Source organism: Convolutriloba macropyga, chromosome 2 (assembly GCF_964194025.1).
Source record: "Convolutriloba macropyga chromosome 2, txConMacr16.3, whole genome shotgun sequence".
Lineage (NCBI taxonomy): Eukaryota > Metazoa > Xenacoelomorpha > Acoela > Convolutidae > Convolutriloba > Convolutriloba macropyga.
In genome coordinates, this window is record NC_134469.1 from 69,508,444 (window position 1) to 69,526,734 (window position 18,291).

The 18,291-nt window shown below is 34.9% G+C and overlaps 2 protein-coding genes across 2 annotated transcripts in view; one reads left to right on the forward strand and one right to left on the reverse strand.

Annotated features, from left to right (window-relative positions):
- The window catches only part of LOC142334652 (uncharacterized), a 153,182-nt gene that overhangs the window by 59,620 nt on the left and 75,271 nt on the right, over positions 1 to 18,291 (reverse strand). Inside the window, exons 12-15 of the mRNA XM_075382861.1 lie at positions 4,281 to 4,447; positions 3,805 to 3,944; positions 2,641 to 2,867; positions 1,990 to 2,240 (exon numbers count right to left, since the gene is read on the reverse strand). Coding sequence (XP_075238976.1) covers positions 1,990 to 2,240; positions 2,641 to 2,867; positions 3,805 to 3,944; positions 4,281 to 4,447 — 785 coding nt within the window. The remainder of the gene's footprint in view (positions 1 to 1,989; positions 2,241 to 2,640; positions 2,868 to 3,804; positions 3,945 to 4,280; positions 4,448 to 18,291) is intronic.
- LOC142334654 (heterogeneous nuclear ribonucleoprotein K-like) overlaps positions 1 to 18,291 on the forward strand; it is a 335,604-nt gene that overhangs the window by 34,066 nt on the left and 283,247 nt on the right. The window lies entirely within an intron of this gene.

Consider the following 18,291-nt stretch of genomic DNA (forward strand, 5'->3'; position numbering starts at 1 on the left):
AGACAAAAAATGAAAAATAAATTACTGTTGTTTTTTTGCAAAAAACCCGCGTAGAAGCCACTAAAGTCAAAAGTAGTTCTGACAAATCTTTAGATTTTGTAAAATTGCGCCTTCTGTTGACATCAATAATGTCATGTGTGACCTGTAAAAAAACGAGATTATATAATAAAAACATTCATAAAAAGAACAAAACCGCAAAGTCAAAAAAGTGCAATATTTAAACACTTGTTTCCAAAGTCATGAAAAACATCAGTTATCTATTTGAATCAGAATTTAGTTTCATCTACATCTACATGAAAATTTAATATAACATGTCGTTCTCCAGAAAATTTCATACGACTAAGAGACAATGTGAAAACGAGAGTCAAAGACAAAAGCATAAATAAACAATTAAGTTCTTCCAGAGAGTGGCGTTGAAGCCGTTAGAACCTTAATATGTACCTTTATTGATTTTGATATGTTCAATTGCGCCTCTTTTTTGATCGCCAGTAATTTGTTATTTGAGCTCTCATTAATGTGATATTGTGAAAGAACATAAAAATGCGTGAAAAATGGGCAAATGCCAAAATATCAAAAAAATTTCTGAATTCTGGTAGTAGCAAAGCCATAAAACCAAAACTTAACGCGTAAAAACTGCAAACCGGATTAAGTTAGTTTCAACTCAAAAAAATTGCTTTTTTCGTTGCTGACACTAAGTTACAAGTTGACTAAAGAGAAAAGTAGTTGCAAATTTGAAAAAGCCACCGTTTACTGAAAAATCAAATCGTTTAAAATTCAAAACGATCACAAGCTTCCGAGTACCAGCTAGATAAATTAATTTGGATTTGTAGAAGAAGCCAATTGAGCTTATCACCAACGGGCTTTGGATTGAATTGTTCTGTTCTTTAATTAACATAATAAAAATTCGATTTTTCTTAAAAAGACCATTCGATTACAATCGGATTTATTTGTGGATTGTCCAAGATTTTACAAGAACTGGTTTTGCTGTTGCTGTTCGTCCATCAAAAAAAATTAATTGTTTCGAGTTTTATAGATATAGCTAAATTATAATTTAAAAAATGGTGCCTTTTAGATAATCATCGAGAAAAATTACAAAAAAACGGCAAAATTCTAATTCCAGAGCAATCTCAATGGAAGTAGAAGTAGGACTAGTCCCCTTTAAAGTTTAAAAACAAAGTGGTGGTGGTTTTTTGAGTGTGTACTCCAGGCAAAGTTTTTCAAAGTGGACTAAAGAAGCTTATTCACTGCATTTTTTGATGAAAAAGATTGAATTTTGAAATTTTTAGCCAAAATTTTAGCCAAAAATTTATACGAATTGTCAACAATACTTTTTGTCTTCGGAAATCAAATCAAGAACCTTTTTAAAAACAATATTAGAATTTTTTTGCAAAATGACTAAATTTTAGGCAAAACGTCCGGAAAGTCATTTCAGGCAATTTTAGGCAAAACGTCCGGAATAAAGCAAATCAGTCTCAATATTCACAAAAACTTAAACCTCGATAAGTCGCTCGGGAAAACGAAATTACCGAAAATCTTTTTAATTCCAAATTCTGCGGTGGACGGGCTTTTTACTGATACCACTCACAACTCTCTACGATGATTATATCGATCGGTCAAAATTGACTGAACAAAAAAACCCATTTGAGTATATAGTCCCCCCCCCCCCTCAAGAGCGGTCGGAACAAAAAATATTTTACAAGAGTAACCAAAATGCTCTATTTCTTTCAAACGACTTGCGAGCGTTTGGCCAGTGGCTTGATACGGTTCAGGTAGGTTAGCTTCAGCTTAATTGAAGGGGTAAGCGTGGAGGGGACCGCCCTTCACACCATGTTTTTTTTCTTTTTCACATTTTGATAGATCTGCTTTGGGAAAGGCGTGTTTAATTTGCACATCTCTTTGTGGCATATTTCCAGTATTCTGCTCTCTGCTGATAAGTCTGTTTATCGCACGAGAACGTTATTTTTGCTGTTTCTCTTGTTTAGTACTAACGCGTCTTCAGTTTGTAGAGTAGTTTGACTCCTGTTGAAGCACCCTGGACTGATTAACTCGCCCGCACTCAATACAAACATGGACTGAATCCGGATGCCTTTGCTGGTCTCTACCTCCAGGGCATATGTGCCCAGAGACTTTGGTGGTATGTAGATGTTGAGGGGCAACAAAATACTGCCTCCCAGACGGGCTTGAATTGTTTCGTTCACCAGTGAATCTTCCACAATGAAAATTTGTCTTGGGTTGTAGTACTGAAATTGATGATAAAAAATGTCAGACTTCCTAGCCAGAAAACAAGGATGACCTTTCAAGATAATAATAGTTTGCGCGAGACTCATTCAAGATCATTACGGTATAAGCCCAGGCATTCGACTAAGGATGTTTATTTTGTGACAAATTTTTTAGAAAAAATTGTCAAATTATGTCTCTTGAAATTAGATTTTTTATAGCAAATATATCGCGACCAATGAGACTATAATGGGCAACATAATGCGGAAATGGAGGTTTAAACTGGGAGTTTTTTCCCAGATTTTTCTTTGGAACAGTTTCATCAGTTTTTTTTGCTTCATTGTCCATATCTTTTTCGGAAATACGAAGAAACACTAATTTCGTACTTTTGCAATGCTAAAAGTTAGATTCAGATGCACTAACTGATTCCCATTGGTACTGTTGTTCAGGAAGAACAGTGGCCACCACAATTTTCCTGTGTTGGACTTCGGCTCCCACCTGGGTGTAGGATCCCCCCTCCGACATCCGAGGCATGAATTTTACTGAGAGTAGGAGCTCTGCCTGGTTAGTGGCTGTAGAGAAGGGAGGTGCCTGGATGTAATGGTACAGGTGGATCTCATAGTCGTGCTTCGTCTCGTTCTCAAACGAATCTGCATCAGAAGTCTATATAACCTTTTTACTACTTCACTAAGGGCAAAATGTTATCTTTTCAAACTAAAAGTACCGAAGATTCACTCGTTTGTACACTCATAAACTACTACTCCGACAAAATTGAAGACACCGAAGCTTTTGAGAATGAACGCACAAGGGAGGCTCGTTCAAAATTTCACGGTCTGGAAACACGAATGAACGCACGAAAGTCTGGACATAGGGATTGAGCTCAAATTGAATACAAAACGCCAACACTGTTGAGCTCATTGTTGTTGATTCAGCACTCTTACTAAAGTATTCACTCAAGTAAAAATTTTCGACACAGAAAGTGCAAAGGGGCTGGCTTAGGGGATCAAAGTCTTAAGATTAAGAACCATCCTTCACACCTTCGCATCATTAGTTCAGGTCTCCTCAAAATAGTTTTGGCGAATCTCATGCTTAAAGACTACTAAGTACTAAGGCGTAAGGTGCTAAGACAGCTGCTGAGCTAATTAATCGCCTCCAGGCTTTACTTGTCTATCCCGTTTTTGAGGACGAATAATTAAAAGCGTCAGATGAAAGATCGGCCAAGCGAAAAATTGCATGAAAAAGGAGACAACAGGACTAATACAATGTCCTTTCAGGGCAAATAAAAATTAGCCTCTTCGCCTGCTAATGGATGTGGTCGCTTTGTGGTGAATTGTTTTTTCGGTATTCACCTCATTTCTTACATCTTTGAGTTATATAACAAAACTTCAACCTGGGTACAGTTCCTTAGCCAATGTAATTTACTCGCCGTTTAAATGTGCCCATTCGCCCCTGCTTATGTGATGGTTGCACAGACCCAATCCCTGTAATTTTTAGCATCAAAAAAATGCATTCATGGTACTCGGGATCTGATGAAAATTTTTTCCATATTGCGCCTCAATGGGCAATGTTAGAGATTGAAAAACTTGCCTTTGTTGGATATCTTCATAGTAGAGGAGAGAGCCTGCTGGTCAATCAGCTGGTATGCTACATTCCGTCCTGGTCTCAAATCAGTACCACACAGCTCAGCAGATCCATTTTCACCACTAGCTGATATCTCGTATTTCAAACTAGAAAAAGAAACAAATCAATTCTGAGATATCAATGATCAAAGAACAGCAACAGCTAATTGGCATGCTCTTTAAAGAGTTTGCCTTCTTGCTGACCCCGTAAATCATCCCACATTTTCGCATTACGGTCAATTAATTAACAGTTCAATCGAGGTACGAAAATATATGCTGCTTGTTGTACTAGTAATTAGATTTAGAGTTAGTCAGAATTGACTATAAAGCAACCGATTTTTTATTGAGAAGGCCCATCTGTTCAGTTTTTTCCTAGCACAGTCTTTTGGTAAATCGAAGTTTAAACCAAAAGATTTATTGTAATTTGTTCGGACTAATACTCACAAGTACTCGTTGAAGTTGTAGAGAGATCTGACAAAATATTTGGACTCGAGCACCAACACCTGGCTGGGCAGGGCGGAAAGAAAATGCGGGTTGTTGTTTCCAGGGTCCTCCTCTGGAATTACAGCAGTCGCATCATCTGTCCCATTGAATACTTCTAAGACCAGGTCCTATAAAGCAAAAGAGACTCACGTGAAGAACTGGAAGTGTTGAAAGGTGGAGCAGTTTGGCAACTGACACAATAACAAGATCGAAACGTCCAAGAACAAAAAAAACGACGGACTTCAAATTCGAGGCTTAACGAAGGTAGTTCAAGTTAGGGAAACTCAAGATTTCGGCACTCACATGAATCACAAAAAATTGCAAAATGAGAAGGACGGTTATACTGCTGGTCCGTACATTAGATACTTAAACGACGGGGTTAATCGCGGGACCACATGTATAATTTGAGAGTTCAACCCCTAGTTCTACTCTTGGTATATAGTTAAGTATTAAAGAAAGTTAAATGCAAATATGAATTAATAAGTTATGTTAAACAGCATCAAATATGAACCGAGCATGAAGGGATAGAATAGTTAAAGTTGTTAAGACTGAGATAGCACTAGATAGTACAGGTTGAATTATTCTAAGTTAACTTGTAACTTAGATAGAGTTTAAGAGATGTTAAATTATAACTTAGAGAAGTTAAGTTAAGCTTACCTGATTATCAAATTTGTGGTAAGTTAATATTTTATGACTTAGAGAGTTCTTAGTTAAGAACAAGTCACAAAATCTTCTAAGTTAGAAAAATATCTCAGGTAAGTTGAGATTGAGCAAGGAAGCAATACGGGAGTATAATTTTAAATCAGAAGTTATCAGGGACCAAATTGTGCTGGTAGTTGAGCGTGCAAGCTCCTTTTATACTTGCGGACACGTGGTTTTCTAGAATCCTATTGGATAGATATAACAGTGTCGACAGAGTTACCAAGGTTAACTTGGTGTTATCTGTGTGGCGTGACAATATCACGTCATGGTAGTTTTAGTTTGAGTTAGTGATCTTAAAATAGTAGCTTATTCAAACTACTTAGTATTTTGTTCACACGTTAAAATGGACTTTGTCCAAATCAGGTTTGTGCTTCACGCACTATAACGTAATTTCTCAAAATAGCACTAAGATTATCAAATAGTGTTACTGAGTGTAGCACACTTCAGTACATCCCATCCCGGTCCATAGTTATTAAATCAAAACATCAAATTTTACATAATCGATTAATTTATTTAGCTTAATTTTATAATAATTAGGCATTTAAAGTTTGTGAGGTAGATTACTTGGTTAAAGTTCTAAAGTTCATCGTAGCTTCTTGTTTCTGAGTTATCTCTTGAAGAAGGATTGACGATGTCCTAAGATACAAGGCTGTACAAAATAATAGATCCAATTTTTTTGGCTGGCCGTTATAATAGACCTTTTGAAGTTTTTCTATAAAAGTTGTACTGTTGTGCTGTTAATACATCCGAAGTGGAATAATAAGATAATACAAGTCAAAGAATATACTGGTTAAATTAATGGTCTATAATGAATAGCAAGGTAAATAAATGAAGAGATTAAAATGACTGAGCACAACACCATAAGTGCTAGTGTTGCTGAAATGATTCCCCAAATAAAGAAATCCGTTTCGTAATTCATCTTTATTTGAGTATTGTTGAAGAATAAATCAATTGAAGTAAGCTTTGTAGCTATAATTTAAGGAATTAATATTTAGACTTGGTTGATCATTATGAATTAGCTTCATGAAATATTTGTTCTTGCTTTTTGTCATTGATTCAAAATAAATAATTATTTCTTTTTGTTCAAAGTCTTCAATAAAATGACTTCGCATTGGAATTCAGAATAATATAATTCGGAGATTCTGAAAACTTTATCGTTAAAAATAATCTGTTTAGAAAAGTTAACCCATGCCGATTCAACATGATCATAGAGTTGACAATAATTTTTAAACCATTCGATATCAACACCTCCTTCAAAATGTGTTCATTTTAAATAATGTAGTAATTCAAGTTATGTGTCAATGGGGAGAATGGAAGACGAACTAATCTTTGAAGGGAATTGACAGAAATATCCAAATAGTACTTAAACTATAAATGGCGGATGGCGATGAATGAAAACCTGTTAAAGAAAGGTTGTAACCTTTCCATATCCGTGATCACCAAAATATTGAAGACTAACATATTAATTGAAATAAGTGAGCGGTCGAAAGTTTAGATTATTGATGTTAAGAATTTCTTCTGTATGAATAAGCTTTAGAATTTCAAATAAATCGTACTCAGGAATTTGATGAAAATAAACTACAATTTCATTAGAATTGTTATCTTGCAAGAATAAGATAATCTCTTGTAACTCAAATGTCCAATGAACTGACAATGGGGTACAGAATTTATTTCCAACTAAGAATGTTTTCGAAGTTTTAATAACTTGCGATTGAATAAATTCAGCGAGATCACAATATGTTTTATAATATTTAACGTCTACTGAAAGGTTGTAAGACATTAAATAAATTATTGAATTCGATGGAACAATTGAATGATGTTATAAGCAAGATAAATCGGTAAAGATAAAGAATAGATTTTATTAGAGAAGCGAGAACAAATCAAATCTGCAATCTAAAGATAAGAATGGACTCATTGTTCACCATAAATTGCGCTGAGTGTAATCATTGAAGATAGTTTTGATGAAGATAGAAGAAATGCGGATTACTTTACTTGATGTAAGTAATGGAATCAGAGAGAGTAAGGTAATCAAAATGACTCATAATTAGGCGGTTAAATTAACGAATAATTATCCTCACCGCGGGAGAAGAAGAGGAAGAAATGAAGGAAGTACTGAACATCAACAACCACAAATTTATCTATTCCATTCCGTGAGTGCTCAACGTGATGAGCGGAGGATGTGGAGTTGATGCTTCAGATTTGCGATCTCCAGGTGGAGCTCAGTAATCCGTTGTTCGAGCTGTTGAGAGCGTTGTCTTTCTGTCAGAAAGTTTTGCTGTACCTGATAAGTGAAGGTATCAAGCTGAGGAGTGAGGTTTGCTGTAATATTATCAATCGGGACTTGTATTGTTTGTCCTTGTAGGTTGTGATTAGTTAGTAGATAAGAATTTTTGTTTGACAAATAACCAATGAGATTGAATCTATTGATGTTGGGTTGCAACTGGTAGGCTAAATTTGTATCGTAGTTCGGGTGTCCACTAAAACCGGGGGCTTTAGCTTGTTTTTCAGCTTGATGTTGTTTTTGTAGGCGGTCTTGCAGGGGGGTAGTTGTGTAATGATGGAGATTAAGAAAGTTTGGTCGTGACGATTGAATAGTTGTAGTGTTTGCTAAGACGTTGGATACTGTACTGTTTGTCTTGGGTATATTTACTTCTAGCGGTGTCGCTGGGCTGAATGTCTCTCTAATGAATTGTTTACGCGGTTGTTTTTTTGCAATTGTATCTGCAGTTTTAGTTCTCTTTTTGGATGATATAACCGTGGTTGATGAATTTGTACTAGTTGCTTGATTTTGTACTGCTGAAATCTTGATAGCTGAGAGGAAAGTTGTAGATGGGGTAATATGAGTTGTGGATTGTACTAGTCGGTCAAATTGTTTAACTCCAGATTGAGGTGTAGAAGTTGATTGTTTGTTGTATTTGGGCCAACCGCTTGAAAGTTCTTTCTGAAAGACTGGTATCAATTCGTTAGGGATTGAAGAAAGTTCCTGAAATATCAAGTATTCTCTACTCTTATTCTATTCTAAGAGTATATCTTTTGAAATTACTTTGAAGGTATTCTCTTTTATTATATTTTTTTTTGTATTCTCTTTCAAAGTAGATCAGTAGTGAATATAATGTCAGTCTGTATTATATTATCATCATATAGTTTGATGATATTAAGGTAATAGAGGAATTAATCCTATACTGGAGACGTAGGAACGTTGTGATCGTTTCTATTTTCGTCTCGATTATTCTCATCAGTAAGGTTTGGATAACCACTTTTATTCTGAAATCTTATAGCTTGTAAGCCTGTATTCTCTGTATAAGGTGGAATTTGAATAAATCGTTCTCTAGTAATAGCATTATCAGATTTTGGAACTTGCATTGTTTTTTCTCTATTTTCATCAGTGTTATTATTCTCTGAATTAGTTGCTAGATGTATAATCGCAGCCTCCGGCTGATAAAGGACAAGGTAGAGGTATATTTTGCCCGTTATTAACGTTGCCATCTCTAAGGTTTACATTCAGGCTAACATTTTGCATATATGTTTCATAAGTGTAGTGTGTAATCCAACCTCGGGAGTTACATTCATTGTTTCCAGTTCCAACATCGCCTGAGTTAAAGTTTGAGAACAAAGATTTGTCAAAATCGAATTCTACTGAATTGGAAGAAGGGGAAAGCTTTATCTTTTTTCTTTCCTTTGCAAGATTGCATTTCTGAGCATCAAGCTTAACTGAAGTAGTAATAGTATTATGTCTGGCATCTATGCCGCTAGAGTCAAACGAATCGCAAAACCAACGTAATTGCTGTTGGGTTGCTTTACACATAGTTGCTTCTAGCTTAACTTTATAATTTCTTTGGTAGAGAGTGACTCGTGCTTGATTAGAGCTAATTTTATCAGGGCGCATTTCGCAGGGTGCTACTTTGTTAAGAGAATACATCTGGTTTGAGATCATTTTTGAGCAATCAAAGTGGTTAACATGAAGGTTAGGAGCTGTGTTTTCATAGATACTCATCTTTTCAATTGGTCTGGCGTCAGTAAAAGACGTTAAGAGTAATAATGCAAGAAATATAATAAAGATCAAATATTTTGCATAGCAAGCAGTTATAACACAGAGAAGTGCGAGAAGTATTATAGCAATAATCTTAAGAAACTGAACAGAACGAATTTGGTTTCCTATGTAGCTTAAAAAGTGTTCTACTTTTGAAAAAAGTGCTTTCTTATCGGTAAGTTTTTCTTTAAAGAACTTGTCTTTATTCAGTGATAGTGGCATATGGACGTTGCGTTTTGACCAAATCAATAGCTTTTCAGGAGGTTCTAGTAATTTACGGCACGGAATTTCTTCAGGTAGACAATTATTTCTATTTACGATACATTTTATGAAGTGTGGGTGAGAATCGTTATACTCAAAGAGTATTTCTGAATTTGCAAAAAGTTGAACAATTTCAGACTCAATGTCAGTTGCTACAGGTAGGAACAGAGTTGAGCGAATTAATATGAAAAGAAACATTTTGTTACTTACGTTTATTAATTCCCCTATTGCTGGTGACCTTTTGATTTCTCCGTCTTCCATTTAATAAACGAAGACAATATAAGGTGCGTCTAACAAATTCAAAATAATAATATTCGTAAAAGTAATCTGATATTTTAGCTCATGAACGTGAGCGGGATTATAGGGTACCCAAAATATGACAAATTTTGCGTTATTTTCTGATGTTACGAAGAATGCAACTGTTCTCTGTTGATTAGAAACAAAACACTTGTCAAGCGTTACAGTTTTATTTCCGAATTTCAATATTTTCTGTAGGAGGAATATTCTAATATACGATAGCAGGCCGAATGCAAGGGCAGTAAAAACTTGTGTTTCAAGGGAAGTTGGTAACATAGATTAAGAGTCTACAGTAAAGGGAGCTTCGATGATATCAAGGTCTATTTCGTCTCTGTTGTTCAATCGGAAATGAAAGCGTTCAATAGATTCTGGTTTGTTAGGGGTCCAACAAACAATTATTTCTAAATTTACAAACTGGTCTTTAACGAAGAAAATAACAATTTTTTCTTTATATGAAACATATGATCGGTCAATTTTTGCTGACTTGTTATTATATTTCAGAATTTTATGTGGGATGTTATAAGGACTGTAGGAATTTGAGAAAGTTGTTCTTGAAGCTATTACCCAATAATCGTTTAGCGGAATATTCATTGATCAGTTGGTGGTTCTGATATATGTGTTGTAGAGATGTGTTGTGACAAGTATTTACTGTTCAAAAATTGAAATGCTTGAAAACTTTGTTATGTTTTGTTAAGTTTATTAGTTGAAGGGGGCAAAATGCGAAAGATAGAATTTGGGACAGAGAGAAAGAGAGAGAGAGAGAGAGAGAGAGAGAGAGAGAGAGAGAGATGGTTAAGTTAGAGCTGAATCTGAGAGCGAAAGAAGTAATTGATTTCAGAAGGCAACTGAGAAAAGTGATTTTGAATTTTGGTAAGGCTCTTAAATAGTGGTTGTCAGGGTTAAGTTACCAAAATCTGTGTTCTCAAACCTAATTGGCTGATTGATAGCCTTGCCTAGTATCTTTTATTATATTGATATACTGGTCATACGACAAGAACATTACGATAATGCATCAAAAATCAATGATCAGGGTTTTAGTGTTTCATACGTTCTCTATGATCGAACTTTATGTCTTCAAAAGTGTACTTCTAAAGCAAAATGAGAATTGCCACTATCACGGCTATAGTGTGAACATTCATGGTTAAGTTCAATATTAAAATAAATATGTTACGTGTTGAGAAGTTCTCTCTGCAGATTGTTAATTTGACTTACATTTTTTTCGTCTGTCTGTGCCTTTTAGCTTTCGCCTTTCCTCAACTTTTATAATGAATACAGAAATTCTGTTACCGCCACGTCAAATTTGTATATTTCAGCAGTCAATTTCCAAAATTGCAGTGCATTTGAACAGTTATTCCAGAAACAGTCAGAGAAATACTTTGAAAAGTCAAAATTCGTAAATTGATATTTGATAAATTATTTTAAGCTCGTGTTTTGTGGACTTGTCTTAAGAATTTGAAAATTTCGTTACCGCCAGTTTGGAGCTGTATGAATTAACAATCATTTGGCAAATTTTTTGGGCATGCGGACAATTTCTCCGGAAACAGTCAGAAAAATAGTTTGAAAAGTCAAAGGTTTTAATACGAATTTTTGTTAAATTAGCCATAACCTTACTATGAACCTGAGAGAGCTATTAATTAGTGCAGTGCATGTGCAGTGCATGTGCTAGATTTGGTGATTTTGCAAATCTATTATGCTAGCTTTCTCTGTGATTGGGGAGTATAAGCTGACATAGTTCTCATTTGTTCAACTTATAAATGTGGTTCCTTACTTACTCGTAAGTGCTATAACGTTTACTTTAAACATTGCTTGGGTCCTTAAGCTCGGAAGTTAAGCTCTTATCTGTTGACTATTTGGGTTGCCTAAATGTGCGTTTCCTGACTAAATGCGATTTAGGCTTTATTAATTAGTTTGTAAGAGACAGAAGTCTACTTAAGGTATTTTAACTTTTAGATGTAGTACTTGCTCATGGGGACTTATTTCTATTTAGCTTTGCTTTGGGTGAGATGTGATTTCAGCGTTAGTTTGCAATAAAAGGTGTGTGTAGATTTTGAAAGTGTATGAGTGTTGAACATGTATAGAAGTTTTGTGTGTAACAGCTTGCAATGGTGATTAATTTCGTACTTTATGTAGGTTTTGTGTTGAGTGGGCTATTTGCTTTTTGCCTTAAACGTTCATACTATACAGTTGGTCTCTTACTCAAATCTTTAGCCTTTCTCTGATTTGTTTAACTTTCTTAATTTTCCTTTTCTAACTTTCTTTCTTTATTCTCGATTTAACCTTAAACTTTTATTCTTTCTTTTCCTTAATCTTAGTTCCTTAATTTTTATCCTCTATTTGTATCTTCTTAACTTTCTTTCTGTAATTCTTAATCTTTCGGATTTTACAATCATGAATTGGTACACTGTTAATTATTTTCGGGCAACTGAGGAAAATGTGGATGCTCTGAATTCTGCCCGATGGAGCATTGCTGTGCGGGGTTTAGAATTGCAGCCAGTTAGTGAAGCGCTTGAGCGAGCTCGGAGGGAGCAAAATCTAAACTTCCTCTATTCCAATGTCGACGGATTAGGCGCTGAGGACTTCCTTTTCTTCTTTTCAGAGAGCTACAGGGTTTCATCATTGGTGTTAACTGATGATGAAATTGATGGAATACTCCGGGCGAGAGGGAGTTTTTCTCCTTGGGAGAGGAGATTCACCCAATGCGTGTCAGAAGACACGCATGAGATGATCAAATTCTTTTTGGGGGATGATGTGAGTCTACTTTATTATTTTTTTTTTGTAACTTTTAATCTCTGTGTTATAAACTCTAAATAACAATTTTTATTTGGTTGTTTGAGGCCTTCGTCCGGTTAAAAGAAATAAAATGTTATAGGATATAGTGCGTAGAATGAGTTTGAGTGGGTAATATTAAGGGGGCATTTACTGATTTTAGTTCTTCACAAAATTGTACGCAAGGCGAAGGAACGAGGGGGTGGACGAGTGGTGGGACAGGCAAGTGCTGTTCGAAACACGCTTGTGGGCGTTGCATAGGGCCTGGTGGGATCTGCATGTGGGGCCGATATCGCAGGACTGCTATTTGCAAATGAAGGGGTGGAATTATGTTAAATGTTTAGCATTTGAAGAGGAGACTCTAATGTGCCGTGTGATTAGGGGACTTTTGGAATAAATTTTCTGAGCTGCTGAAAAAAATTTCGATTGGTTTGTGCGTTTATATATTTTTTGTATATTTCAATTTTACTATTTTTTTTGTTTTCTTGTGCGCGGTGGCGCTTTTTAATATGAAAGGTATTATTTAAAGGAAATTTTGTGTCTCTATTTCTTTTTGAGATTCTGTATCAAGTCAGAAGGAATAGGTTCAACAAAGAATGTAGGTGCTTTTCTATTACGTTGAGGTCTGCTCAATACTTCATTTGCGTCTGTTAAATTAGAAACATTAGGTGAAGCTGTAGGTATAGAATTATGAGGTGATGATGTGGGGCTATCATGCGATAATTGGGGGAATAATTTGCGTGTAGCTTTAACTTTACTAGTATTATCAGGTGGGGTTGAAAAATTTTCTTGCTGTGGGCTATTAGGTGAATACATATTTTGCATAGGGTAGGGGGTTGAAATGCGTGGGGGTAGAAAATTAGAAGAGCTTGTGCTTTGTATATGCATAGTATTATCTGCTCGTGTTTGTAGCGATTCTAAGCCTGAGTCCTTTGTTGGGTTAGCCTCAACATTATAAGGTGGCTGTAGTGTAGTATTAGGATTTATAGTAGGTTGTGTTTCTACTAAGGGCCACTGCGAAATAGCAATATGTTGTGCGCCTCTATAAGCATTAGATTTGGATATATTATGCTTATTATATTCAGTATAATAATCATCCGTATCGTCTGGGACTACATAGTTCTCAACTAACTCTTGTATTTTTTCTTCTTTCGGCTATTAAGGTACTATATGATTTCTATGCACGGTTTTCTTCTCATTTGTTTTATCATGTTGTATTTCATATGTAGTATTAGTTAGCATTCGTTGCACTGTGTAAGGGCCTGAGCGTAGCTCTTGTAGCTTTTTAGACTTTAGTAGTCCTTTAGAGTGATTTTCTAGTAGTACTTTTCTAACTTCAGGTATAGGCTTTCCGAGTTTAAATCTATTTCTATACTTGTGCGCTTTATTCGTAGATTGTCTACATTTAGTGTAGGTATTCGAGTATATTGTTTTAAATGTATTCTCTCGCTTTAACATTTCGTTAGATAATCTGTTTTGTAATAATTTCTCTATCTTTTTGTTATTACAAGTTTCTTCACTATGTGAGTGTGGCGGTAGATTATTACAATACTCTGATGAGCATTTCTTTTGATTATCTCGTAGTAGTCCTAACTTTAGTGATAAGGGTATTTGCGGTTTCGTTCCAAATAGTATTTCATAAGGAGTATATCTCGTACTGTAGTTTACTGCAGTATTGTGTGAAAATGCAAATTTACTAGTGTACTCGGACCAATTAGATCCACTTTTACCAATAAAATGTCTTAGGTAATTAGTCAAATGTTTATTTTGTACTTTTACTTTGCCGTTAGTGCACGGTGAATATGCAGTTCGGGGGCATAGTGTAATTCCCATTTCGTTTGTGTAGAGAACGAAATCATTACTAATAAAAGCATTGCCGTTATCATGTACTATTTGTTGCGGTATACCAAATGTAGTTACAAATTTCTCTAGTTGATTTACTGTTTCGAGAGCTTCAGCATTTTTGCTAGGGTATACTTGTATAAATCTAGAGAAAGCGTCTCCTATTACAAGACAAAATCTATTTCCTTTACTAAGTGGTCGTAGTGGACCTTTATGATCAATATGAAGTGTATGTAGGTGTATAGCTTCTAATTGTCCCCATGGTTCTAAGGGTGCTTCGTTCAAGTCCTTGAGTGCTGACTTATTAGTTTGGCAACTTAAGCAATCTAACATTTCAATCCATTTAAACATACCGGGCCAATAGAAATATCGCTTAACTCTATTGTAAGTTGTGCTTTCTGCTCTTTGACCACTAAGTTCATACGTATGTGCGACTTCGAATATTTTTATAAATAGTGAAAGTGGTGCACATATCCTAACGTCAAAAGAGCCGTCTTCACAAGGTTCAGAATAACAGAGTAAATCATATTGACTCTCTAAAAACAACAAATTGAAATTATTTCTATAGGTTTGTAGTGCTTTAGGTTGTTTAACAATGTAGTCCTTTTCTGGAGCTTTGCCTACTTTTAACCAATCTCTAACTTTATCTATCACGGAGTCGTTTACTTGTTCTTCAAGAATATTATCAGTGCCAAGATTAGCTTTTTTTGCAAAATCTGTATTCTTAGCTTATAAATCTAATGTATCTGTGTGGACATCCTTTTCTGAGATGTTTTGAAAAGCTTCTGGTTCAATAAGTTTCTAAAATTTTGTCCGTCTAATACAGTTGGCTTTAGCAGATTCTAAATGTTCAATAAGTGAATTTTCAATACTTCCTTCTACTAGATCCAACCATTCTTGGTCATCATAACATTCTCGATCATCACTTATTTCAGCTATTTCTTCTATCTCGGAATAGTAGTGATTATCATACTTGCTAGTTAGTTCTGAAGTTAATTTCTTTATTTGATTTATTTGTGTGCCGTAACGAAAACAATCAGAGAAACTGTGTATAGCATTACAGTGTTCATTTATGTAGTCTGGTGCATCATCTACGCTAAAGTCACCTTCATCATTTATATTAATAAGTTTTTTTCTTTCGCCTTTTACTTGAGCAATAAATGGATAACAGTCGTTAGCTGATCCGTCCTTATCGTCTTGATGCAAAACAGAGTAGTTAACTTCTTTTCCGTTAATATGAAACTTTATATCTTTAGGTATTACTTTGTGTTCTAGTTGATAAAGTTTAGCATCTGCTAAAGAAACGTTTCGGCTATGAATGTCAGGGAACGCTAAGTTTTTGCCTTCAGTGTATATAATTTGCAAGTTTTGGAACTTAGTTATTACAACTTGATACTTAAAGAAACGATGTGACATTTTTCCTCGTCGTGACCAAAGAAATAGAATTGGTCTGTGATCACAATACAGGTAAATTGGAAAAGGGGATCCAATCACACAAAATTCATATGTTTGTAATGCAGATATTATTCCGCATAGTTCTCTAAGTTGAGGGGACATCTTTTGTTCAGCTTTATCAAATACTTTCGAGTTTGCTGAAATCATACGTTTTCTATCAGGAAAATCTTTTATAAGAACACAACCTGTTCCTAAATTAGATGAATCAGCATGTATATGAAAGGGATAGTCATTAGAAGGAAATACGTTAGAAATGTCGTGACAGAATCTTTGTTTAAGGTCTGTGAATACCTTTTCGTGTTCTGGTAACCACTTGAATAATGTTGTATCTTTAGTTAGGTCATATAGAGGTTTTGCATCTATGTGAAAGTTCAAAATATAGGTATGATAGAAACCCATCATTCCTAAAACTCTTAAAACTTCTGTTTTCGATTCTGGCGTTTTTAGGTTTCTAATATCATCTATGCGCGAAGCAATAGGCGATAGTCCGTTCTTAGATATAACATGTCCTAGAAATCTCACTTTTCGTAAGAAAAACGTTGTTTTATAGGGGGCTGCTTTAAGGTTTGCCTTTCGAAGCAAAGAGTGATACTCTACTACTATTGTGAATATTTCTTGTTTATCTTTAGCTTGTAATAAAGTATCGTCTATATATGTTTTGGCTTGTTTACGTTTTATAAGGGGTCCAAATGCATAACGCATTAGTTTTAAAGAAACTGGGTAATGGCTTAAGACCATAAAATCCTACCTGATAGGTGTATTGTCTGCATCCTACAATAAAACTTGTAACCTTCTGAGTATCTTCGGTTAGTGGTACTTGATTATAAGCCGATGATAAATCGCTACTTGTAAATATAGTTCCGGTTATTCTTGTCATTAGAACGTTTAGTGGTTCGAGTGGCCAACTAGAATTACTTGTATCAGCTATAGAGTTTAGGTATCTAGCATCAATGACTAGTTTTACATAATCCTTCTTAGGTAATATGATAACAGGATTGACAAACCAACTATTCATATCATCGTTCTCATTGAGCTCTCATATTATCCCTGCTTGAATTAATTCACCCATTAGTTTTTCTAATTTATCTCTGAGATGAATGGGTATTTTGCTCCGTCGTTGCTTTTTAAAGGTTGCGTCTTTCTTTAGGGGTAAATGAAACTTATGCTTAGTTCTGCCAATATCATACTTATGATGTGAATAGACATCATTATCTTGAAGTATTATTTCTATCAACTCAAACAATTCATCATCAGTCAGATCACTTTGTGTGAAATCAAAATTATCTAAGAACTTTTCTAGATATTCTATGTTCTGAACTCTATTTCCATTTTGCTTAATTACAAAATCAGTAACTGCTTTATTTATGATTCGGTTGCTTTGTAGTTTATCTCTAAACTTAGGAAACTGGTCGTTGACTTTAGGTCTACATAACTCTTTGGCTTCGGTAGAGAAGTCTGTGGCTAGTTCTCTCTCATCTTCTTTGCATTTTTCTATTAACTCACTCTCAATAATTTCAAGCTCACTCTCAATAATTTCAAGCACCTCTTCCTGCTCTAGCGTACTAGTTTCTACTTTTTGTAGTTTATCAATATCATCTTTGCTTGTATACACATAGATAGTTATTCCTGAATTCTTAAATGTTTGTTCAATTAGAGAAGATATCTCTCTCCAATCCATTCCGTCTAAACCACAAGCTATTTTTGGCATCGCTATACAGCGTAAATTTAGTCCTAGTGCATGATCTCTCATAGCAAGTAGCGTTGTTTTGATTGTATCAATTGTTGGCTTTTCATAATGATTAGTCTTAGTGATGAGATTATAAACTATGTTATTATCTGCTCTGAAAGTTATTATGTCACCTATATCACAGTTTCTACTTTTACAGTAGTCTTTTAATAAGGGTATTCTTTTGGAGATTGTGTTAGCAAAACCTTTTCTCATTTCTGCATCTGTGGATATCGTGAGCGCTATAGGCATATTAGAGTCAAATATAGATTGGGTACGAAAATCTACATATCTAATGCAAGAATTAGTTTGATTTTGCTGTCCTTCTTGTAAATTGTTTACTACTGTGTTCAGTATGAAGCAACTGTTATAGTCCTCACTTTCGTTTAATATTGTACTTGTAAATTCGGTACAGTTTCTGATATTATATCTTTGTATAGGTTTGTCAGTTATATCACACATAGCATAACCTATTATTCCTCTATTTATCTGTATTGGGTGATTTTTTTGATTCTACATGAATATGGGTGGAAATTCTTCAGGTTGTGGACAAAGTGTATTCACAAAGACTTGGTCAGTTTTTGCAACATTAATATGAGGCATGAAATATGTTCCTGGTGGAAATAAGGCTTGACTGGGGTGCTTTTGCTTATACAGTTGTGTACTTTTCTGTTGCAGAAAGATCGGTTGAGCTATGTTTAAAGTAGTCATTTTAGTTATGTATGGATAATCTTTCTCATTGTTGAGTGAGCCGTAGCAAATTAAATTCTTTTCAGTTTTTAATTCTACTGCGGGGATATCGAAGTGTACTGCTTTGAAAAACAATTGACAAAAATCAATACCTATTATGTTCTATCTCTGCTCTTTAGTAACGAATACTTTATGGGGGACTG